Source organism: Rissa tridactyla, chromosome 8 (genome assembly GCF_028500815.1).
Source record: "Rissa tridactyla isolate bRisTri1 chromosome 8, bRisTri1.patW.cur.20221130, whole genome shotgun sequence".
Lineage (NCBI taxonomy): Eukaryota > Metazoa > Chordata > Aves > Charadriiformes > Laridae > Rissa > Rissa tridactyla.
In genome coordinates, this window is record NC_071473.1 from 17,992,327 (window position 1) to 18,011,654 (window position 19,328).

Below are 19,328 nucleotides of genomic sequence, written 5' to 3' on the forward strand. Positions count from 1 at the left end.
ACGGAGACTCCACCACCTCTCTGGGCAGCCTGTGCAGGGCTCTGCCACCCTCACAGGAAAGAAGTTCCTCCTCATGTTTAGGTGGAACTTCCCGTGTTCCGGTTTGTGCCCATTGCCCCTTGTCCTGTCACTGGGCACCACTAAGAGTCTGGCCCCATCCTCCTGACACCCACGTTTTAGTTATCGATCAGCATTGATGAGATCCCCTCGCGGTCTTCTCCAGTGTCCAGCTCTGGGGTCCTCAGCACAAGAAGGACACGGAGCTGTTGGAGCGGGGCCGGAAGAGGCCCCGGAGATGCTGGGAGGGCTGGAGCCCCTTTGCTGTGAGGACAGGCTGAGAGAGCTGGGGGGGTTCAGCCTGGAGAAGAGAAGGCTCCGGGGAGACCTTGGAGCCCCTTCCAGTCCCTAAAGGGGCTCCAGGAAAGCTGGGGAGGGACTCTGGATCAGGGAGGGGGAGCCATGGGATGAGGGGGAACGGCTTTAAACTGAAAGAGGGGAGACTGAGATGAGATCTGAGGAAGAAATTGTTTGCTGTGAGGGTGGTGAGCCCCTGTCCCAGGTTGCCCAGAGAAGCTGTGGCTGCCCCATCCCTGGAGGTGTTCAAGGGCAGGTTGGAGGGGGCTTGGAGCAACCTGATGTGGTGGGAGGTGTTCCTGCCCAGGGCAGGGGGATGGAATGAGATGATCCTTAAGGTCCCTTCCAACCTAAACCATTCTGTGATTCTATGGCTCTTCAGGCTGAACAGTCCCAGGTCTCTCAGCCTTTCCTCAGCAGAGAGATGCTCCAGTCCCCAGTCATCTTCGTGGCCTCCACGGGAGTCTCTCCAGCAGTTCCCTGTCCTTCTTGAACTGGGGAGCCCAGAACTGGACCCAGTACTGCAGATGTGGCCCCACCAGGGCAGAGTAGAAGAGGAGGATGACCTGGGTGCTGGCCATGCTCTTTCTAATGCCCCCAAGGAGACCATTGGCCTTCTTGGCCACATGGGCACATTGTTGGTTCTGAGCTCTCAGATGGAGAAGACCTTTTCTTCTTGGGGTACACGAACCCCTGGGTGTGTCCCATCCGCTGCCCCGGGGAAGACGCCAGCGTTAGGAGATGGAGGATTAGGGCTGGGGCGTGCCCGGCGCAGAGATCAGAAGCCCGGGGCTGAGCAAAGCCGGGCTTCCCGCCCTTCCCACAGCCCAGCCGCCTTGGAATGAAGCGCTGAACCCTGCCTAATTACAGCTCTTAATGACCTGGCGGCACATGAAGCAAACCTGAAACTGGCACAGAGTTGCTTGAGCCCTGGAGGACATGTGCAGCCGTGGTTCAGCTTGGGAGCGCAAGGAGCCATGCCGGCGGGGAGGAGGAGAGCCTGGGTGGCCCTTCCCAAAGCTCTCCCCCATGGACCACAGCCCTTGGGTGTTGCTGCCCCACCGGGTACGTACAGGTGGGGTCTGCTCCTCCGTCCAGCATCAAATCTCCATCTCCCCGCTTTGAGTTCACGGACATCCCAGCCCTCTGCCAGACTCAACCTGTTTAAGAAGCACCTTCAAACCCTCCCGCCCCACTGGGACGAGGAGTGGGAGCAGTGGGTGCAGCACCTGCTGAGCTTGGGGCGCAGGGGAGCTCCCCTCCCGGGGTCACAAGTGAAAACAGGGCGGGAGGGGATCCCAGCTGGGAACCAGCCAAGCCAACCCGGCACACACACATGCGAAATAAATGGGTCGTCGTTCCAGCAAAGGCAGCGTTGTTCGTGCACCGCTCTTGGAAAGGGGCATTAATGGTTGCTAAATGAAAAAGGACAGCTGCTACTAAGGGAAATTTTATCTTCAGGCTGACCTTCCCGAAGGGCACCCGAGGCTTTCTATGCAGGCAGTTATGGTACGAACACGTTTGGGAGACCCGTCAGTCTTCCGTAAAGAGGATGCAGGGACCAAAAGCCAAGTGGGTAGATTTTGCTTCTGGTCATCTCCCTGTAAGATGTAACTGTTAGTCGTATCGATGCATTTATTTGCAGACAGAGCTTTTCGAGAGGCTGCAGAAGCAGTTCTCCCTTTGTTCTTCGGGGGTGGACCAGGGGAAGAGCAGTCCCTGCTGCCCTCACTCACGGGCGGGTTTCCTGGACTGGGGGAATCGCAGGGCTCGGTGTCCCCCCCGTGCCCCAGGACAGACAGGGCAGGTAGCCCAGCACACGGCCCTGCCTGGGCACGTGGGGTCAGCACCCCAAAATGGTCAGTGGGGCTGCCCTGCCCGCTGTAGGGCAAAACCTGTTGGGATCACAGAATCACAGACTGGCAGGGGTTGGAAGGCACCTCTGGAGATCACCCAGTCCAACCCCCTGCCAGAGCAGGGTCACCCAGAGCAGGTTGCACAGGAACGTGTCCAGGTGGGTTTGGAATGTCTCCAGAGACGGAGACTCCACCACCTCTCTGGGCAGACAGTGCCAGGGCTCTGCCACCCTCACAGGAAAGTTTTTCCTCATGTTCAGACAGAATTTCCCATGTTCCAGTTTGTGCCCATTGCCCCTTGTCCTGTCACTGGGCACCACTGAGAAGAGTCTGGCCCCATCCTCCTGACACCCACCCTTTAGATATCGACGAGCATTGACGAGATCCCCTCTCGGTCTTCTCTTCTCCAGGCTGAACAGCCCCAGGTCTCTCAGCCTTTCCTCAGCAGAGAGGTGCTCCAGGCCCCTCAGCATCTTCGTAGCCTCCACTGGACTCTCTCCAGTAGTTCCTTGTCCTTCTTGAACTGGAGAACCCAGAACTGGACCCAGTACTGCAGATGAGACCCCACCAGGGCAGAGCAGAGGGGGAGGATGACCTCCCTCCACCTGCTGGCCACGCTCTTTTTAATTCTCCCCAGGAGACCATTGGCCTTCTTGGCCACAAGGGCACATTGCTGCCTCATGGGCAACTTGCTGTCCACCAGGACTCCATGGTCCCCCTCTCTGCAGAGCTGCTCTCCAGCAGGTCAACCCCTAACCTGTGCTGGTGCAGGGGGTTATTCCGCCCAAGGTATAGGACACTACGCTTGCCCCTTGTTGAACTTCAATAGGTTCCTCTCCCGCCTGTCCAGGTCGCCCTGGGTGGCAGCATGGCCTTCTGGTGTGTCAGCCACCCCCCCCAGCTTTGTGTCATCAGTGAACATGCTGGGGGTGCCCTCTGTCCCCTCACCCAGGTCGTTGATGAACACATTGAACAAGACCGGACCCAGTACTGACCCCTGGGAAACACCGGTAGGTTCAGGCCTCCAACTGGACTTTGTGCCAATGGGGAAAGGGTGAATTTGGGCTTAGAAAGAAACCGCTGGTGACACCATGGTGGCTCTTTCAAGTAAGACATCTCACCATCTAAACTAACGGGAGCTTGGGCGCTCAGCTCACAGTGACACATTTGGACACCATTCAGCGCCGGCACAATGGTACCTGGTGCCACGTGAGGTACCCGAGGGTGGCCGAGATGTCCACGCAAATCTGCCACACGTCACACCAGAGCTATCGGACGTCTTCATCCTTAGTACCTTCACCCTTACTGAGCCACGGTTGGAGACAAGGAAGGATCCTCAAAGCACGTAAAATGTCACTGCACGCCACTGAATTAAGCCCCTTTTGTTACGCATATGATTATTATTAATTGAGACGTGAGAAGTATGACTGCATAGCACCGAGTGAAGAACGGAGTGTGCAGACTCGGGGTGGGTTCCAGCGTCGTATCTACACGGTACAAAAACCCAGTTGCTGACATCCAGCTCTTCTGGCACAGCGTTCCTGGCTGAAATCACATTAGCAGCTTGGCCCTCTGTATTTGGAGAATAAACGTATAAAACACTTTGCCCAGCTACAAAGCGATGTCAAGTACTGGATGAATGCCAGCGTGCTCTGTTAGGAAGTCACATGAACTGGGATTGACATCACCGAATTTCAGATGTAGAGACTGAGGCATGCGAATTGCACTGTCCATCACATCTTCATCCCTGAGCAACGGAGAAAGACGGAGGGTTCCAGTTATTCCAGGTAAGTTCCTGTTTCTGTCATTGATTATAAAGAGAATCAAACATTCGGCCGGCACATCAATATTCCAGAGAGCTGCGTTCCTGGAAAGGAATGCCTTAGTAGCACTGACAGCCTCGCTGAAGGCAAGGTGAACGTCATCCTCCTCTGCCCCGATCAAACCTCGTCATCTTATCACAGAAAGCAATCACGTTTTTCAGGCACTATAACTCCATGCTGACCGTTCCCCACCTTCTCTTCCACCTGCCATGCCTTCCACAAGGACTCATTCCATGTTTTTTCCTGGGGCCTGAAGCGAAGATGGCTGGCCTGTAGCTGCCTGGGTCATCCTGAGCCTTTTTTGATGACGGTGCAAAACTTGGCTTTCCTCCAGTCATAGAATCACAGAATAGTTTGGGTTGGAAGGGACCTTAAAGATCATCTAGTTCCACCTCCTGCCCTGGGCAGGGACACCTCCCACCACACCAGGTTGCTCCAAGCCCCCTCCAACCTGCCCTTGAACACCTCTAGGGATGGGGCAGCCACAGCTTCTCTGGGCAACCTGGGACAGGGGCTCACCACCCTCACAGCCAAGAATTTCTTCTTCAGATCTCATCTCAGTCTCCCCTCTTGCAGTGTAAAACCATTCCCCCTCGTCCCATGGCTCCCCTCCCTGATCCAGAGTCCCTCCCCAGCTTTCCTGTCACAAAGGCTCTCCTCCGTTCTCCACGACTTTTCAAACCTGATGGAGAGCAGCTCTGCAAGAGCATCAGCCAGTTCTCCCAGTGCCCCAGGCTGCAGCCTGTCCGGCCCCATGGACTTGCGCAGTCAGGATCCAACAAGCAAATGTCACGTGAATCCTCACAGGTTCTACTGTATGTCGTCGTAGACAGAGGTGGGTGCTGAGATAGCTCCATACCCTCAGCATCTCCTCCTCTGGTAAGCGAGCTCGCCTGGCTCTGACGTTGAGCTGGTACGCAACGGGATACCCCCCGGGGGTGGGAGCAACTGGGAGCTGGCCTGGTGCAGACCCAGCTCGCCAAGCATGAAGGATGGCACGCCCAGGGTCAGCGAGGACCAGGGGATGCACAGGGAGGCTTCTTGGCCAACTTCTTGCAGCCAGTGCCAGAACCAGCAGCTCCTGCTCAAGGCGCAGCAGGGGAGAAAGAGAGGAAGGGCTACTGTGTTCAACCACCCGAGGATCTCCCTGTCCGTGTTTCCCGAGACACCAAGCTTTTAACAAGCATTTACCTCCTGCTCAGCCTCCAGTTTACCCCAGCTTGGGACCAGCAAGTGACTCTTTTCTCAACCCTCAACCCTCTCCTTTGCAGCTGAGGAACAAGGAGGTCCTGATGGCTCTCCAAACAGCTGGGCATCACCTCTTTGGGAGGAGGTCTTCCTCCATGTGTCCTTGAGCTGTTATAATGGAAGGCTTTTTGCAACAAGATGGGTGCAAAGAAATGTAACTCCTGGCTAAATAAATAACACGTATATGCGTATCTATCGCTGATCAGAGTGATATCTTTTTAGCAAGTAGGTATCTCAAAAGAAAGTTGGGTAGAAGATGTACTCCTGCATGTACATGGTGTACGTGTGTGTGTAAAACACGGATTTAAGGGAACCCAAAAGACTCGATTCCATTGTCAAGATAATGAGATGGTGGAGGCCCCATCCCTGGAGACATCCAAGGCCAGGCTTGATGAGGCTCTGAGCAACCTGATCTAGGTGAAGGTGTCCCTGCTTACTGCAGGGGGGTTGGACTAGATGGCCTTTAGAGGTCCCTTCCAACCCAACACGTTCTATGATTCTATGATAATAAATCACCCATGTTGAGTGCAAGAGGGAAATAAGACTGAAAGAACTGCAGAGGTGTAACTGAGGCGCAGAGCTCCCGGGGCAGCAGCCACGCTGTATTTGAGGAGCACATCGGTCGTCAGCAGCGCGGTGTCTCCCAGCGGCCAGGCGGCCCTCCTGCTCGCTGCGTGCCACAAGCCGTCGCCTTCAGCAGGACGGGCGAGACGGGGCGATGGACGCACCTGCCGTAACGGCGCCAGGACACGTTCCGTGTTCTCTGCTTAGTCTTTTTTTGGTGGGCTCCTGACACTCAAACCCCTCCCCACCTGAGGGAGAGGTCTCCGTTCCCCCTACTCAGGGAGGGTTATCTGCTCTAAAACCCACAGGTGAGCCTGGGGCCCCACAAGCTGACCCACACATGGCCTCAAGACATGGGATTGAGTCTGTGGCCTAGAACAGCCACCTGGGCCCCACATCGTAGGGACGTGGGGCATCAGGGGTGGCTCTAGGGGTGTGGGGATGTCCATGGGACTCTGGGGGTATTACGGGTTCCCTACAGTCCCGTGGGAACCTGTAAGAGACGGCCTGTAAATTCCCTGCGGAGGGGCAGGAGGCCCTCCAAGCCCTCAATGGAATGCCTCAAACGCTCGCAAGGAAATAAATAATGCAGGCCCGGCCTTCAAAGAACTGATAAGGCTCACCCTTCTGGCGCCTGAAAGTGTGGGAGAGCTGTCTTGTCAAGACAGGATAGTTCTGCCACTCGTGTGGCGAGCTCGCTAGTTCTCAGTTCTCGAGGCCATTGTGTCCGATGAGTGACCTTTGCTTCATTCTCCACGAAATGCATGTGAAAGTGCACACCCTGCATATGCTAATGAAGATTATAGAGATCATGGTAAACACGTATGACTACGGCACTCGTCTCTCCGCCCAAATCATGCTACACGTCACCTGGGAGAAGGGAGAAACCTCAGACGAGGCTGTCCTCGGCAAGGGGGGCGGACCGTGCTAATTCAGCAAACGTAAAAGGGGAAAATAAGTGCCCCTAGGGGGTAACCAAGAAGAAAGAGAAGAAGATAGTGCCTGGGAAGACTCCTCTCAAGAGAGAAGACCGTACCTGGGAAGATTTTTCCAAGAGAGGAGAAGATTATGCCTGGGAAGATTCCCTGAAAAAGATGCTGGAACCAGGACCGGTGATCTCTTTATCTCTGTCTTTTCCTTTCTCTGTCCCTCGGTTTGTCTTTTCTCTTGGAGTTGTGAAGTAACGACCTTAAGTACCACTTGCCATAAGTTGTCCTACACCTGCTGTTAAGTAACACGACGCACACCTCACCATTTGCCATCATTTGTTATACACCTCACCAATCACCGTGGACTTGTTGAGACCTAAACTAACCATTTTGGGAAGCTAATAAATGTTTCTATACGGACCTGGAGATTTATCTCACCTTAGTCCGCGCTGTTGGGAACTTACGAATCTGAAGTCACTTATCCCCCCAGTCTTTCCTGGGAGTGGGAGGTGACAGAACGCTCACTAGAGGAGGGAGAAGCGTCAGGGCTTCCTTGGGGGAATCTGGGAGCCCTGGGGGTATCCCCATGGGCGTGGGGTGTCCGCAGGAGGTGTCGTAGTCCCCAGTTCCTCACAAGCATTGCAGAAGTCCTGCAGGGGGACCTTGGAGATGTGGGGTACCGCGGCCAGTCTCCCATTAGCGGGGTTGGGAGTGCCCCCAGTGGTCACTCACTCACCGGGGGGGGGGGGGGCGGTGGGCTCGGCCTTATCCTTGGGGCAAGGCATGCGGTGGCGGGGGCCAGGGGCAGCATCCCTGTCGGCGTTGGCGTCGCGGTCGGCCAGGCTGAGCAGCAGCAAGTTGGTGCAGGCAAAACTTCGCTTCGGGGTGCCGTAGTTTTGGGGGAGGAGCGCTCCGGGGGATCTCCGCGCTGGAGGGACTGACACACTGTAGGGCAGAGGTAGTAACAGGGACCCCCATGGCCATGGGGCAGGGACCCCCATGGTGGTGGGAAGCAAGCGCAGGTCTCAGTCCTCCTGTGGCCCCCACAACCCCTCTACTAGCCCCATTGCCCCCTGATAACCCTCAATAGCCCCCATCGACTCCCCAGTCTCCCCCTCGACTTTCTACTGCCCCCCAACAGCTCCCGCTGACTCTCCAGCTCCCCCAGGGACCCTTGAGCTTCCCCAGTGTCCCCCTCCAGAGCCCCCCAGTGATGACCAGGAGGATCCCATTGCCTTCTCACAGCCCAGAGCTGCCCCTCCACTTTATTCCCCACCGGCCGTCCCACCCTAAGCTGCCTCTTACCCGAGGAAAGAGACAGAGGCGGACCTGGTGAGGGCCTGGGGGGCACCCGGGCCCAGCAAGCACCTGGGGGCTGCGGGCTGAGCGTGGGTGCTCAATGTGGGGTCCATGGCCTCCCTGATCACCTTCACCTGCAGGGGAGTTTTCACCCCTGTGTTGGCCGTGGCCCTGCTGGTGCGAGTCCCTGCCGCGGCTGCCCCCCCCGCAGACAGCAGAGGGGCTCCTGCCAGGCACCTTGACATCCCAAAAACCGATTATACTGGTCACACGTGGTTCCATGAGGGGCTTCCATCCCAGCCCCTCCCCTTACGTGCCTCAGGTTACCCTTTGGATTGCTGGTTTAACCCTTTCGATCCCCAAAGTAGCTACCAAAATACTCAGAATCACAGAGTATCTGGACTTGGAAGGGATCCATAAGGATCATCGACTCCCTGCTCGTCAAGAGGCCAGTTTTCCCCAGTACAAAGCACCCTGGTTACGTGGGGCAGGAAGACTCCAACTCGGAAAGGGCAGAGAAGGAAGTGCTAAAGGGCAAACAACAAGGAATTTTTGGCAGCAGTGCCACTTCTGCTACCCTGTCTTGGCAAGAGAAGTGGGATGACACAGGCCATCCCCCTTAATTTTCACTGGAAGTCTCTGCCAGAACTGGTGGGTAGAAAAGGGTCTGCATGACTGGAAGAGGACAGCCGCTGTGCGGGAGCTCGCCATGACGCCCTTCCTTTGAGCAGACTGTTCCACCATCCCCGGGGATCTGGAGCATCTCTCCCGTTACTGCTATGGGGCCCACATTGTCCCGCTGCCAGATCCTGTCAGGCCAGGTCAAACGTTGAGGAAGGGGAGTCGGAGAGCACCAGTAATCACCATTAATACCACCAACAATGCTCACTGAAGGCAAAAGAAACTCCCGTGTGAGTAGCAACTGGCATAATGGGAACTAAGGAGAAAGTAAACGACAGAAAAGCCGAGGCGATGCAGAATAAAGACTCCTTTATAGAAGAGAGAAAGCAGTTCGCAGTTCTCGCCTTGTGCGCCGAAGGAGGAAATCAGCTTTTAGCCATCAGTGGTGCTCACCGGGTTCTTCTTTCAGGGGTGGAATAATTTCTCCCGTCTCTAAAATTTTGTCCCCCTGATGGAATGAGAGAGATGGTGAGCGTGTTCCCCTACACCCAGACTCTCCCTTCACACAGCACAGTCCTTCAATTAAGCTGGAACTGTCCCCACTTCCCGATTAAAAAAAAAAAATAATCTTATTACTCCGAACGCTCTCATTCGCTCAACATTTCCCAGGATGCTGAAACATCACCACAGCCAAATTATCCAAAATCTGTGCTTGCTTTACCCTTTTCTTCTCGGCTGCAGAACAGCAGCCGAACGTTTAAGAGACCATATTGTTTTAAAAACATATATCAGACTTGCAGCGCTGCACCTTCAGCACAGCTTTAAGCGAGTCTCCAAACCCACGGCCTGCAGCCCGTGACGAGCTACGTAATCCCTCAAAAAAAAAAAAAAATCAGTCTGATGCCCAACTGCTGTGTGTTACAGCTTCAGGCGCTGTCTTGGCCTACTGAGCTGGCCTAACTGGACTGAGTAATTAGGCTGACGTCAGAGATGCGGAGTTTGGCCTTCAGTACGTTGCTACGCGGTTGTTAGGGATGGAACTCTTTATAATTTTATTTTAGATAAAAGTACAGTTTTGTTATGCAAAAAAATGTGCAACTGGTAGAAACAGCAGAGCTGAACTTCTAGGAGAGTATTTGCCCACCGACTTGCTACACCAAGCAACGAGTAACGGCTCGGAGCAGCCCAAAAACCAGTAAAGACCAAACAATCTGACACCCTCCACTTCACACACCAAAGCTCGAGCTGGGGGTGGCATAACTCTGTCTCTTTGGGGACACCTGGCTGTGGGAGAGCTTCAGGGACACCGGGGATCAAGCTCATGTGGCCAGAACTGACAACGCTCAGCGCCAAACTCCTCCCAACTCCTGACAACCCCTGCTCCTGTCATTCCATGCTTTCCCAGAGGCACCGAACACCCAAACCCCTTTGCGAAGACGCGCAGTAATTAACGCCTGCCTTCACCCTGTCCTTAGCGAAGCCATGACGGGCGCGCAGCTGGGCTTGCCCCTTTCCGGGGGAGCGGGAGCGTGCAGCCACAGCTTCCACCAGCACTGCACGCCCCGAGGGACCCAGCGCTTCAGCTCCCTGTGAAATTGGGCACAAGGAGCCAAGCGAGAACCAAACGGGAAAGCTTCCCCGAGCAGTCTGTGTGCACTTCTCCACAGCGGGAACCTGCTCCAGTCGCTTCCGGAGATCCCGTAAGGACAACGTTTGCCTTTTCCACCCAGGATGGGCAGTGCTGTCAGCCCGGTACTCAAAACTTTGCTGCTCTAGAGGGAGGTACCCCCAAAACAGGGACTGTCTGCTCTAAGGATAAGAAAACTGCTCAAAAATACTGTAACTGTGCTTTTCCAGGGCAGCCTGCCCACGGTGCCAAGCTCATCCTTCTAGAAATTCTCCCTGCACAGCTACTGCACAAACCCACGCTTCGCTCCAAGTCACCCCTTTCTTCTGCCTGCTTTACCGAGCTGGAAGACAAAACAAGTATTAATAGACTTACTGGGAATATCCGTGGATTTGACATAACAACACCGTGCGGCGTTTTCTGAAAGGCGGGGTGGGAAGAGAAGAAAGGGATGGGGTAAAGAAAAAGGAGTGTTACACAGATGAAATACAAAGGAGTTCCAAAATGGGGAAAACAATTCTAAAACACAAGCTCTACTGAGTACCAGGCTCACTAGGCCAGGTTCTTCCCACCAGTTAAAGAAACACCTGAGGCTAATAAAATTACACCTCCCAAGCCAGACAAGGCTGTAGCAGTGGAAGGTCTGTCCCGTGGTCAGTGTATACTAGCCTGTATCAGGAATAGTGTGGTGAGCCAGACTAGGGAAGCGATCATCCCCCTGTACTTGGCACTGGTGAGGCCCCACCTCGCGTACTGAGTTCAGTTTTGGGCCTCTCACTACAAGAAGGACATTGAGGTGTTGGAGCGTGTCCAGAGAAGGGCTACAAAGCTGGTGAGGGGTCTGGAGGACAAACCTTATGAGGAACAACTGAGGGAGCTGGGGTGGTTTAGCCTGGAGAAGAGGAGGCTGAGGGGACACCTTATCATCCTCTACAACTACCTGAAAGGAGGTTGTAGAGAGATGGGGGCTGACCTCTTCTCCCTGGTGACAAGTGATAGGACAAGAGGAAATGGGTTCAAGTTATGTCAGGGAAGGTTTAGATTGGATATTAGGAAACATTTTTTCACTGAAAGGGTTATTAAACATTGGAAAAGGCTGCCCAGGGCGGTGGTGGATTCACCATCCCTGGAGGTGTTTAAAAAAAGGGTAGATGTGGCACTTAGGGACATGGTTTAGAAGTGGTTTTTGTCAGGGTGGGTTAATGGTTGGACTTGATGATCTTAAAGGTCCCTTCCAGCCTCAGCAATTCTATGATTCTATTGGCCATTCCCCTTCCCCACACCAGCCACCACTGCAGCCTGGTTATCCCCAGGGTCACCCTTCCTCCAGGAAAGCAACAATTAAGACACAGCTTTCCAGCTCATGGGAGGCAGCACAGCCAAAGCTGGTTAATATAGAATAGAAATATACAGAATCTGGTGGGTTGGAAGGGACCTTTAAAGGCCATCTAGTCCAACCCCCCTGCAGTGAGCAGGGACATCTTCAATGAGATCAGGCTGCTCAGAGTCTCATCAAGCCTGGCCTTGAATGTCTCCAGGGATGGGGCCTCCACCACCTCTCTGGGCAACCTGGGCCAGTGTCAAACCACCCTCAGCGTAAAGAACTTCTGGTTTCTGCCAGAAAACATCACGAATAATACCTATGCTTGTGCCACCCAAGAAACAGTGACTAGGCAGTGTGAAGCCACCAGCAGATGCATAACCAGCATGTTCACAGAACCATGGAATGGTCTGGGTTGGAAGGGACCTTAAAGCCCACCCAGTGCCACCCCCTGCCCTGGGCAGGGACACCTCCCACCACATCAGGTTGCTCCAAGCCCCCTCCAACCTGCCCTTGAACCCCTCCAGGGATGGGGCAGCCACAGCTTCTCTGGGCAACCTGGGCCAGGGGCTCACCACCCCCACAGCCAAGAATTTCTTCCTGAAGAAGACAACCCCTCGGGCGACTACTTGTGGAGTCAGCCCCCCCCCTACGAGAGGGCTTTTTAACCCCCGATTTCCTCCCCTTCCCGTGACCCCCCGCTGCCCCCCCGAGGCCGCACGCACCATGACGTGGTACTTGAGGCAGTAGAGGATGATCCAGGCGGGGACAAGGACCCGCGTAAAGACGAAGCCGCCGGTCTCATAGGCCTTGAACACCTGCGGGGGGGTACACGGGGAGGCGCGTCAGGCCTGGGGGGGCCGGGGCCGTGCGTGTCCCCCCGGTCCCCCCCTCACCTGCTGCCGCCAGAGCCCCCCGGGCTGCAGGAAGCGCTCCCAGAAGGCGGCCACGGGCCCCAGCTGCCGCCGCGGCAGGACGGGCTCCCGCTCGCTCAGCTCCTGGTCCCGCAGCCAGCGCCGCCGCAGGGCGCGGAGCTGCTGCAGCCGCAGCCGCTCGTCCTCGCTGTAGCCGCTCATGGCGCCGCCGGGCCCGGACCCGCTCCCACTGCGGCCCGCGGGCGCCCTGTCCTTCGCCGCCGCACGCGGCAGTGACGTCCGCGTGCGTCATCACCCTGCGCGGGCTGGGCAGAGGAGGCCTGTGGGTACTGCCGGCCGCGCAACGCGCTGTCAACGGGAGGGTCGCGGGTTCGAGCCCCCGCTCGCCCCTCCGCGGGGTGGCCACCAGGCCGGGGACGCTCGACCCGCGGGGCCATGGCCCAGCCGGGGTTGGCGACCCGCTTCCAGCGCCGCTTCCTGGCGGCCCGGCAGCTCCGCTCTTTCCCCTGGCCGGTACGATGTGGTACGGCCCGGCAGGGAGCAGGCGGCCGCCCTCAGGTCTGAGGAAGCCTCAGCTTTATTTCACCTTTTTTTTTTTTTTTTTTTTTTTTTTTTTTAGGAACTGGAACAAAACCTACGGATTTCACCGGATTCCTCCCTGCTCCTGGATATTCTACACAAGGTAAGGGGTGGGGGGGTGGCGTGGTGTTGTGGCAGCAGCCTGGGACCACCACCTCGCCTACCTTAAGCAATTGGTTTTGCTCATAATTACAAAGATAAGTGACCCGGTGTCACAGTTTTCCAGTGTGCTCGAGCAGAACAGCAGATTTCCTTCGCATCCTGTTATTTACCTGTTCTTTGCCTTGAAATCAAGCCCCAGGTGCTCTTTCATGCCACACAGCGAGTCAGCCCTGCTCCTGCTCCAAGGGGCAAGGAGGCGGCGATGCCAGGGGTGATCCCGGTCGATCCCAGTTGATCCCAGTGGCCATGGGAAGGCAACAGCCCCCACGGGGCTTCCCCTTTGCACGGGGATGGGAAATCGCAAATAAGGCTGCAAACCGAAAAGAAGAGAGAGAGGAGGGAAAAGCAAAATAGCGCTAAACCGGACTCTTTTTCCATGCGGTTTTGCTATTTACTTGCTGAAAAGTGAAAAAATGCGTTTGCTGCCACAGAGCTGTAAAATAACAAACCCGTCAGAAATCACTAGATTTTATTTTCTGGCTCAGCATCGCTTCTTTTAGCTGCAGGATGAGTCGCAATGCGTTTCGTGACACACGGCGCCAATTAACGCCTCTCTGCCTTCCATAAAATCCTCATGTGGTAACTGGTTTCACTCCTTGTTCTTGTTTTAGACCGTTCGCCACCCGCTGTGTGCAAAATACCCCCCTTCCACCAAGTACAGGAGATCTTTTCTAACCGAACTCATCAAAAAGGTAGCGCTTAACTTTTCATCTTGCTTGCAACTTTTTTTTTTTTTCCCCTCTTGAAAACATGGCCAGGTTTTTCATTGTGGGCCAAGCTGAATTATTTGTATTAGTGAAAAAAGAGCATTCAGTGTAAAAATATTACAGCCAAGGATGTATTGAAGTGGGACGTAATGTGTGTACGTTTTGTGTTTGACGGGGATTTGGTACCGAACCTGCCCCGCTCGCTCTCGCGCAGCATGAAGCTACGGCAGCTGAACCCCTGGATGAGCTCTACGACGCACTGGCAGATATTTTAAACGAAGAAGAATCCACTCGCTCTTACAAAAGCTACTTGCTGGTAAGAACTAACACCGCATCGTTATAAGTCACTTTTAATCATCTGAACTAAGCAATAATTGGCGTTAAAGGCAACCCCCCAGAAAACCAAAGTGCGTCCTACCTTTTTCCAGGTGATTATAAACTGTAAACCCCGTTGTCCGTGCTGACCTGTCTCTCTCTTGTCTTCTGCGTCCTCTCCAGCCCTCGGGAGAGCCCGTCACCCTTTCCGAGAGCGTGGCCATCGTCTCTGGAGGAACGACGGGGCTCATCACCTGGGATGCTGCGCTTCAGCTGGCTCAATGGGCGATAGAGAACAACAGCGCTTTCAGGGACAGGTAACAACAGCGGCACCAGTAGAGGGATGGGGAAAGATATTTTCAAATTGTGAGCGAGCTACGCAACTGTAACTTCATAATATACATTTACCCCCCCAAGTAACTGAAATGACTAACCTTGTAGTTATTTTAAGACAGGTTTTAAGATCAAAACCATTACACCAGGCAGTCTGACCTGCTCTGCAAAGGAAGCTCTTAAATTTTAGCTACCGCACCATCTAGCCAGTGACTTTAACCACTGCGCTTCGCTCCATGACACGGGCCCCGGAGATGCTGGGAGGGCTGGAGCCCCTCTGCTGTGAGGACAGGCTGAGAGAGCTGGGGGGGTTCAGCCTGGAGAAGAGAAGGCTCCGGGGAGACCTTGGAGCCCCTTCCAGTCCCTAAAGGGGCTCCAGAAAAGCTGGGGAGGGACTCTGGATCAGGAAGGGCAGCCATGGGACGAGGGGCAATGGCTTTAAAGTGGAAGAGGGGAGACTGAGATGAGATCTGAGGAAGAAATTCTTGGCTGTAAGGGAGGGTGGTGAGCCCCTGGCCGAGGTTGCCCAGAGAAGCTGTGGCTGCCCCATCCCTGGAGGCGTTCAAGGCCAGGTTGGAGGGGGCTTGGAGCAACCCGGTCTGGTGGGAGGTGTCCCACGAGATGGTCTTCAGGGTCCCTTCCAACCCATTCTATGATGGGATTCACCTCACCTGACTTTAGATGATCGGCATGCAGGTGTGCACATCTGAGCTCATCCTCTTGCCTTTGCATGTAAGCAGTCGAGAGGAAGAAGCACTTCTGAGGAAAGATTCAGCTAAGTTCATTTAAAATATCCACCTCACCAGGAAAGGAACGGTGCTGCTGAAGCCTCAGTTTCTCTCCACCGACTATGAAAAGAACTGGGCAACCAGTTTAGGTGGGGACAACCATGCTGTAGAAGTCTAAAAGCAGGTGGGAATGCATCTCATCCCTGTGGTAGAAATGCTTTGTACCATACACAAAAGCAATATTTAAAAGTAATTCATTTTTATGCTTACAATTGCATCTTCAGTGTTCAACTCTCCCAGTTATTTGAAAGAAAGATTTGATTGTAGGTGGTTTACTTAAAAGTTATTGAAATAATCTGTAACTAATTTTACCTTTAGATATACTTAGAATGTTTTGATTTCCTAACTCAGTTTAGAGTCCTAGTAAGTCCTCCTTTTACTCCATTACCATTCAGGACGGTCTTGGAACTGGGCAGTGGGATTGGCTTCACCGGAATTGCAATCTGTAAAACCTGCCATCCCAAGGCGTATGTATTCAGTGACTGCCACCCCGCTGTTCTCCAGCAGCTGGCGGAAAACATCCGTTTGAATGGCTTCGTCTTGGAGCCCGGAAAGACCCGTCATATCCAAACAGAGCCCCAGGGCCAGGAGGAAGAAGCAACGAATTACCAAAACCCAAAACTAAACCCCAGACTCATTGTTGCAGAACTGGACTGGGGCTCGGTTACAGAAAAACAGCTCTTGGATCTTCAACCTGACGTCGTCATCGCAGCAGGTATTTTTCTGATCATGCCTCAGTGTGCGCCGTCACACGGGAACGAGCAGGGCAGAGAGAGAGACGCAGAGGTATTTGTGTGCAGGACTCGCTCAGCCCTACTCCAGTTACCGTCGCTGGAAGCGACGGATCTTCTCCCAGTTCATTTCGCCGTTACGTCTTTTTCCAATACTCAGCAGTTGCGTACATAACGCCAAAAAGCAACTTATTTTTCCCTTCTGCATTTTTTCTTTTAAATTCAGAAACAGATGACAACGATAAATCTCTCACTTTGAAGAACCTCATCAATAATAACAGGCAATTTTGGCATTCTCTTGAGGGACAACATATTTTTTAAAAAAAACCTCCACAAACAAATATTTTTTGGAACTTGCCTATATATAAATTTAGACGGAGTTTATAAAAAAAAAACTAATAATGGAAAATCTAGCAATAGTAAAATTTCTTAGCTGTAGCTTACAGGATTTTACTCCCTGATCTGGGGCTTTGCAAAAGAAAAAATACTAAGGATTCAGGGGGAAAAAATGACAAAATATACTGTCTTTGCCATCAAAGGTATCCCACAATGCATTATATATGCAAATTCTGTAAAATGAAGCCACTGTATGTTACCTAATGCCAACTATAGCGCTCAGAGAATGCACAAACCGGCCCAAGCGGGACTCAGGAAGGAAAAGCAATTCAAAACAGAAGGGGATTTATAAATATCTCTACTATTTGCTGTTACTGGTAACGTTGCATGAAGAGCAACCAGTCTGTCTGTCAGCGGTACGCGCGCACGCCTTGACATCTCTGTGGCGTAAACAACCTCCTCTTGAACATCAGTCCCGAGCAGGAGGCTGACACATCTCCGAATCACAGTGCTAATTAGTAAAAAGCTGACATTTTGTACCCCTTAATGGTCAGTTTTAGCTTTCGGTGCTGTTTCTGCTCTGCTGCAGTTCAAGTCTTTCGAACAATGCCATTTCGTTCTGCCAAGGACAGTCACGACAGAGTACCAACGCTCAATGTTTTTGCTGTCTCCCTTAGAATGGGCTTAAATAAACTATCAGGCAATCCATTTACAAAAAGGAGCACCAACTTTTAGCAATTTTGGGCTGATAGTAGAGACAAGGGCAGCTTCACATAGCACGTAAAGTAGAGGCATTTTCCAAGATCTCTTCTTGGGAATTCTTAACCCCTGACTACGAAAATCATATTCTCCTGCGAGACGCGTATTTGATATTTTTGTTTTGTAGTTCTCATTCTGCTCTTTGCTCAGTTCTTAATAAACACTGAATGTTTTCCTTTTTGTGCAGACGTGGTATATGATCCAGAGATAATTTTAGCCCTTATTGGTATGCTACAAAAACTCGCCGCTTGCAGAGTGGCCAGAAAAGCTCCTGAGGTCTACATTGCTGTCACCGTTCGTAATCCAGACACGTATCACCTGTTCCAGGCTGAACTCGGTAGGTGCCTTTTTCATCAAGTGTATCAGTAGTTTTGGCCTCTTTCCCCATTAATTAATCCCTAGAAAAGATGAACAGGAGCATTTTTTGGTGATGGGTGTTGTCCAATAGTGAGATTTTTTTTATCCTAGAGCTGGATTTAAGAGCGATCTGCCCAAAAGCAGACCTTTTCCACGTGGATTTGGTCAGGAGATTGGAATGTAGCTCCATCCTGTCTATCACAGCTCACATCTGTTCGTGCCAGCTTGAGAAGAATTGCAAGCGTGGTGGCGATAGGAAACCAAAACAGGGTTAAGCTTAAAGAAGCCATCTGTGCTGCGCTGTCACAGCGATAACATTCGAGATGCAGCCTAAAACCTTTATCTTATCTGTTCTTTAAGGGTTAACAAAACCATCGAGAGATTAAATAAAATAGGGAGGGATTTTGGATTTCTTCTTCGTACACTCTTCAGAAGCCTGTCTCCTGCTGTCTACCAGCTGTACAGCAATCGTCTACAGCAATTAGTTAATTCACAAAATTATGCTGAATGCATAGCAGAAGCATTACTGTTAGTTTTTTAAAATACATACTGATAAGCATTTGCCTGTAGCTTGCTTTAACAGCATGCTAAAGATCTCTTCTTACAGAGCTTGACATGCATCTTTTGCCCTTCCTTTTATTAAGCAGAAATACGATTCCCCATGTTTCTCTTTACAGATAAAGTTGGGATCGGATGGCAGATTATTCCAGCCCACAGCAAGAGTATTTTTCTCTATGACGTGCAGCCAAACGTAACTATTCTACAGCTGTTTATATAGACTTGGCAAATATGACATAATTAGAATTTTCAGACCAACAGGAGCCATCTCGTCCTTGCAACAAGATCATCTTGAATTCTGGAAACGTACATGAGAGGCACTGAGGATACAACTATACACACGGACTGTCAAAGCGAGTTACGCTTCTTCCTGTAACTGTCAGCATGCATGGAAGCAAGCTGCTGCCCCAAAAAGTGTCTGTGAACCTCAAGCAATAGAAAATAAAAAAGCCCTAATTGTACGGCACTTTGATTCTGTAGAAGACAACAGAATTGAACTGTTTTGTTTTTTTCAACTGTGTTTTGATTTGTAAATAATGGAGACACATCTGCAGGATCACAAGATGAGTATCTCACACTGACAAGGGAGCAAGACAATGTTTCATAGCAATAAATAATTTTTAATATTAAAACCAGCTGTAATTGTCTACTCTGGTTTTTATACTTGTCTGTATATACTTGAATACTTCCAGTAAGGGTCATCTTAAAAATGAGTAATACCTACCGTGAATGTAGTAGATAGTGTCTCAAGTAAGAGGAGGTAATAGTCTCTACTGTAAATCAGGTGCATCTTTAGTCTGCAGCGATGACAAAAATCAGAATTTGATTTCCATTTCCATCACAAAATGAATTTCACAGCTAGCTGTTTAGAACTCATCCCCTCAGACTGGCCAGAAAACGCAAAAACAATTGTATTCTGTAGCAATGCTCTACGTACACTGCAAGGAGGAAGAATTGAATTGCCTTCTTTGAAGCTTCCCATAATCCGTTAATGATTTTCCTGTTGGACAGTCGTGGTCCTGAAGCAGAAAATCAAATGTGCTGCTCCTTCCCCTGACTTCCTTTTCTGTAACTTGTTTTAAAAGCTACTTAGAAGAAAGTGAACAAATACTTTAGCCCACTCCTGTAATAATGGAGAGAAAACGGATGATAGATAACTTGAAATGAAGAATTGTCTTACTCGTCA

The 19,328-nt window shown here is 52.2% G+C and overlaps 2 protein-coding genes across 6 annotated transcripts; one reads left to right on the forward strand and one right to left on the reverse strand.

Annotated features, from left to right (window-relative positions):
* Positions 1-9,046: 9,046 nt before the first annotated feature.
* On the reverse strand, positions 9,047-12,718 carry NDUFB6 (NADH:ubiquinone oxidoreductase subunit B6). Its single transcript, XM_054211923.1, has 4 exons — positions 12,539-12,718; positions 12,368-12,460; positions 10,697-10,741; positions 9,047-9,202 (listed from the first exon to the last, which is right to left on the reverse strand). Exons 1-4 carry the CDS (start codon positions 12,716-12,718, stop codon positions 9,134-9,136), a joined length of 387 nt encoding a protein of 128 aa, XP_054067898.1. The 3' UTR covers positions 9,047-9,133.
* On the forward strand, positions 12,717-18,777 carry EEF2KMT (eukaryotic elongation factor 2 lysine methyltransferase). Of its 5 annotated transcripts, none has more exons than XM_054211918.1 (8): positions 12,717-13,040; positions 13,137-13,199; positions 13,870-13,950; positions 14,180-14,281; positions 14,464-14,597; positions 15,797-16,116; positions 17,415-17,564; positions 18,262-18,777. In XM_054211918.1, exons 1-8 carry the CDS (start codon positions 12,717-12,719, stop codon positions 18,360-18,362), a joined length of 1,275 nt encoding a protein of 424 aa, XP_054067893.1. In that variant the 3' UTR covers positions 18,363-18,777. The 5 variants fall into 5 exon arrangements, with proteins under 5 accessions (XP_054067893.1, XP_054067895.1, XP_054067894.1 ...); XM_054211920.1 differs by having other exon boundaries at positions 12,717-12,839; XM_054211921.1 differs by having other exon boundaries at positions 12,828-13,030.
* Positions 18,778-19,328: the final 551 nt, after the last annotated feature.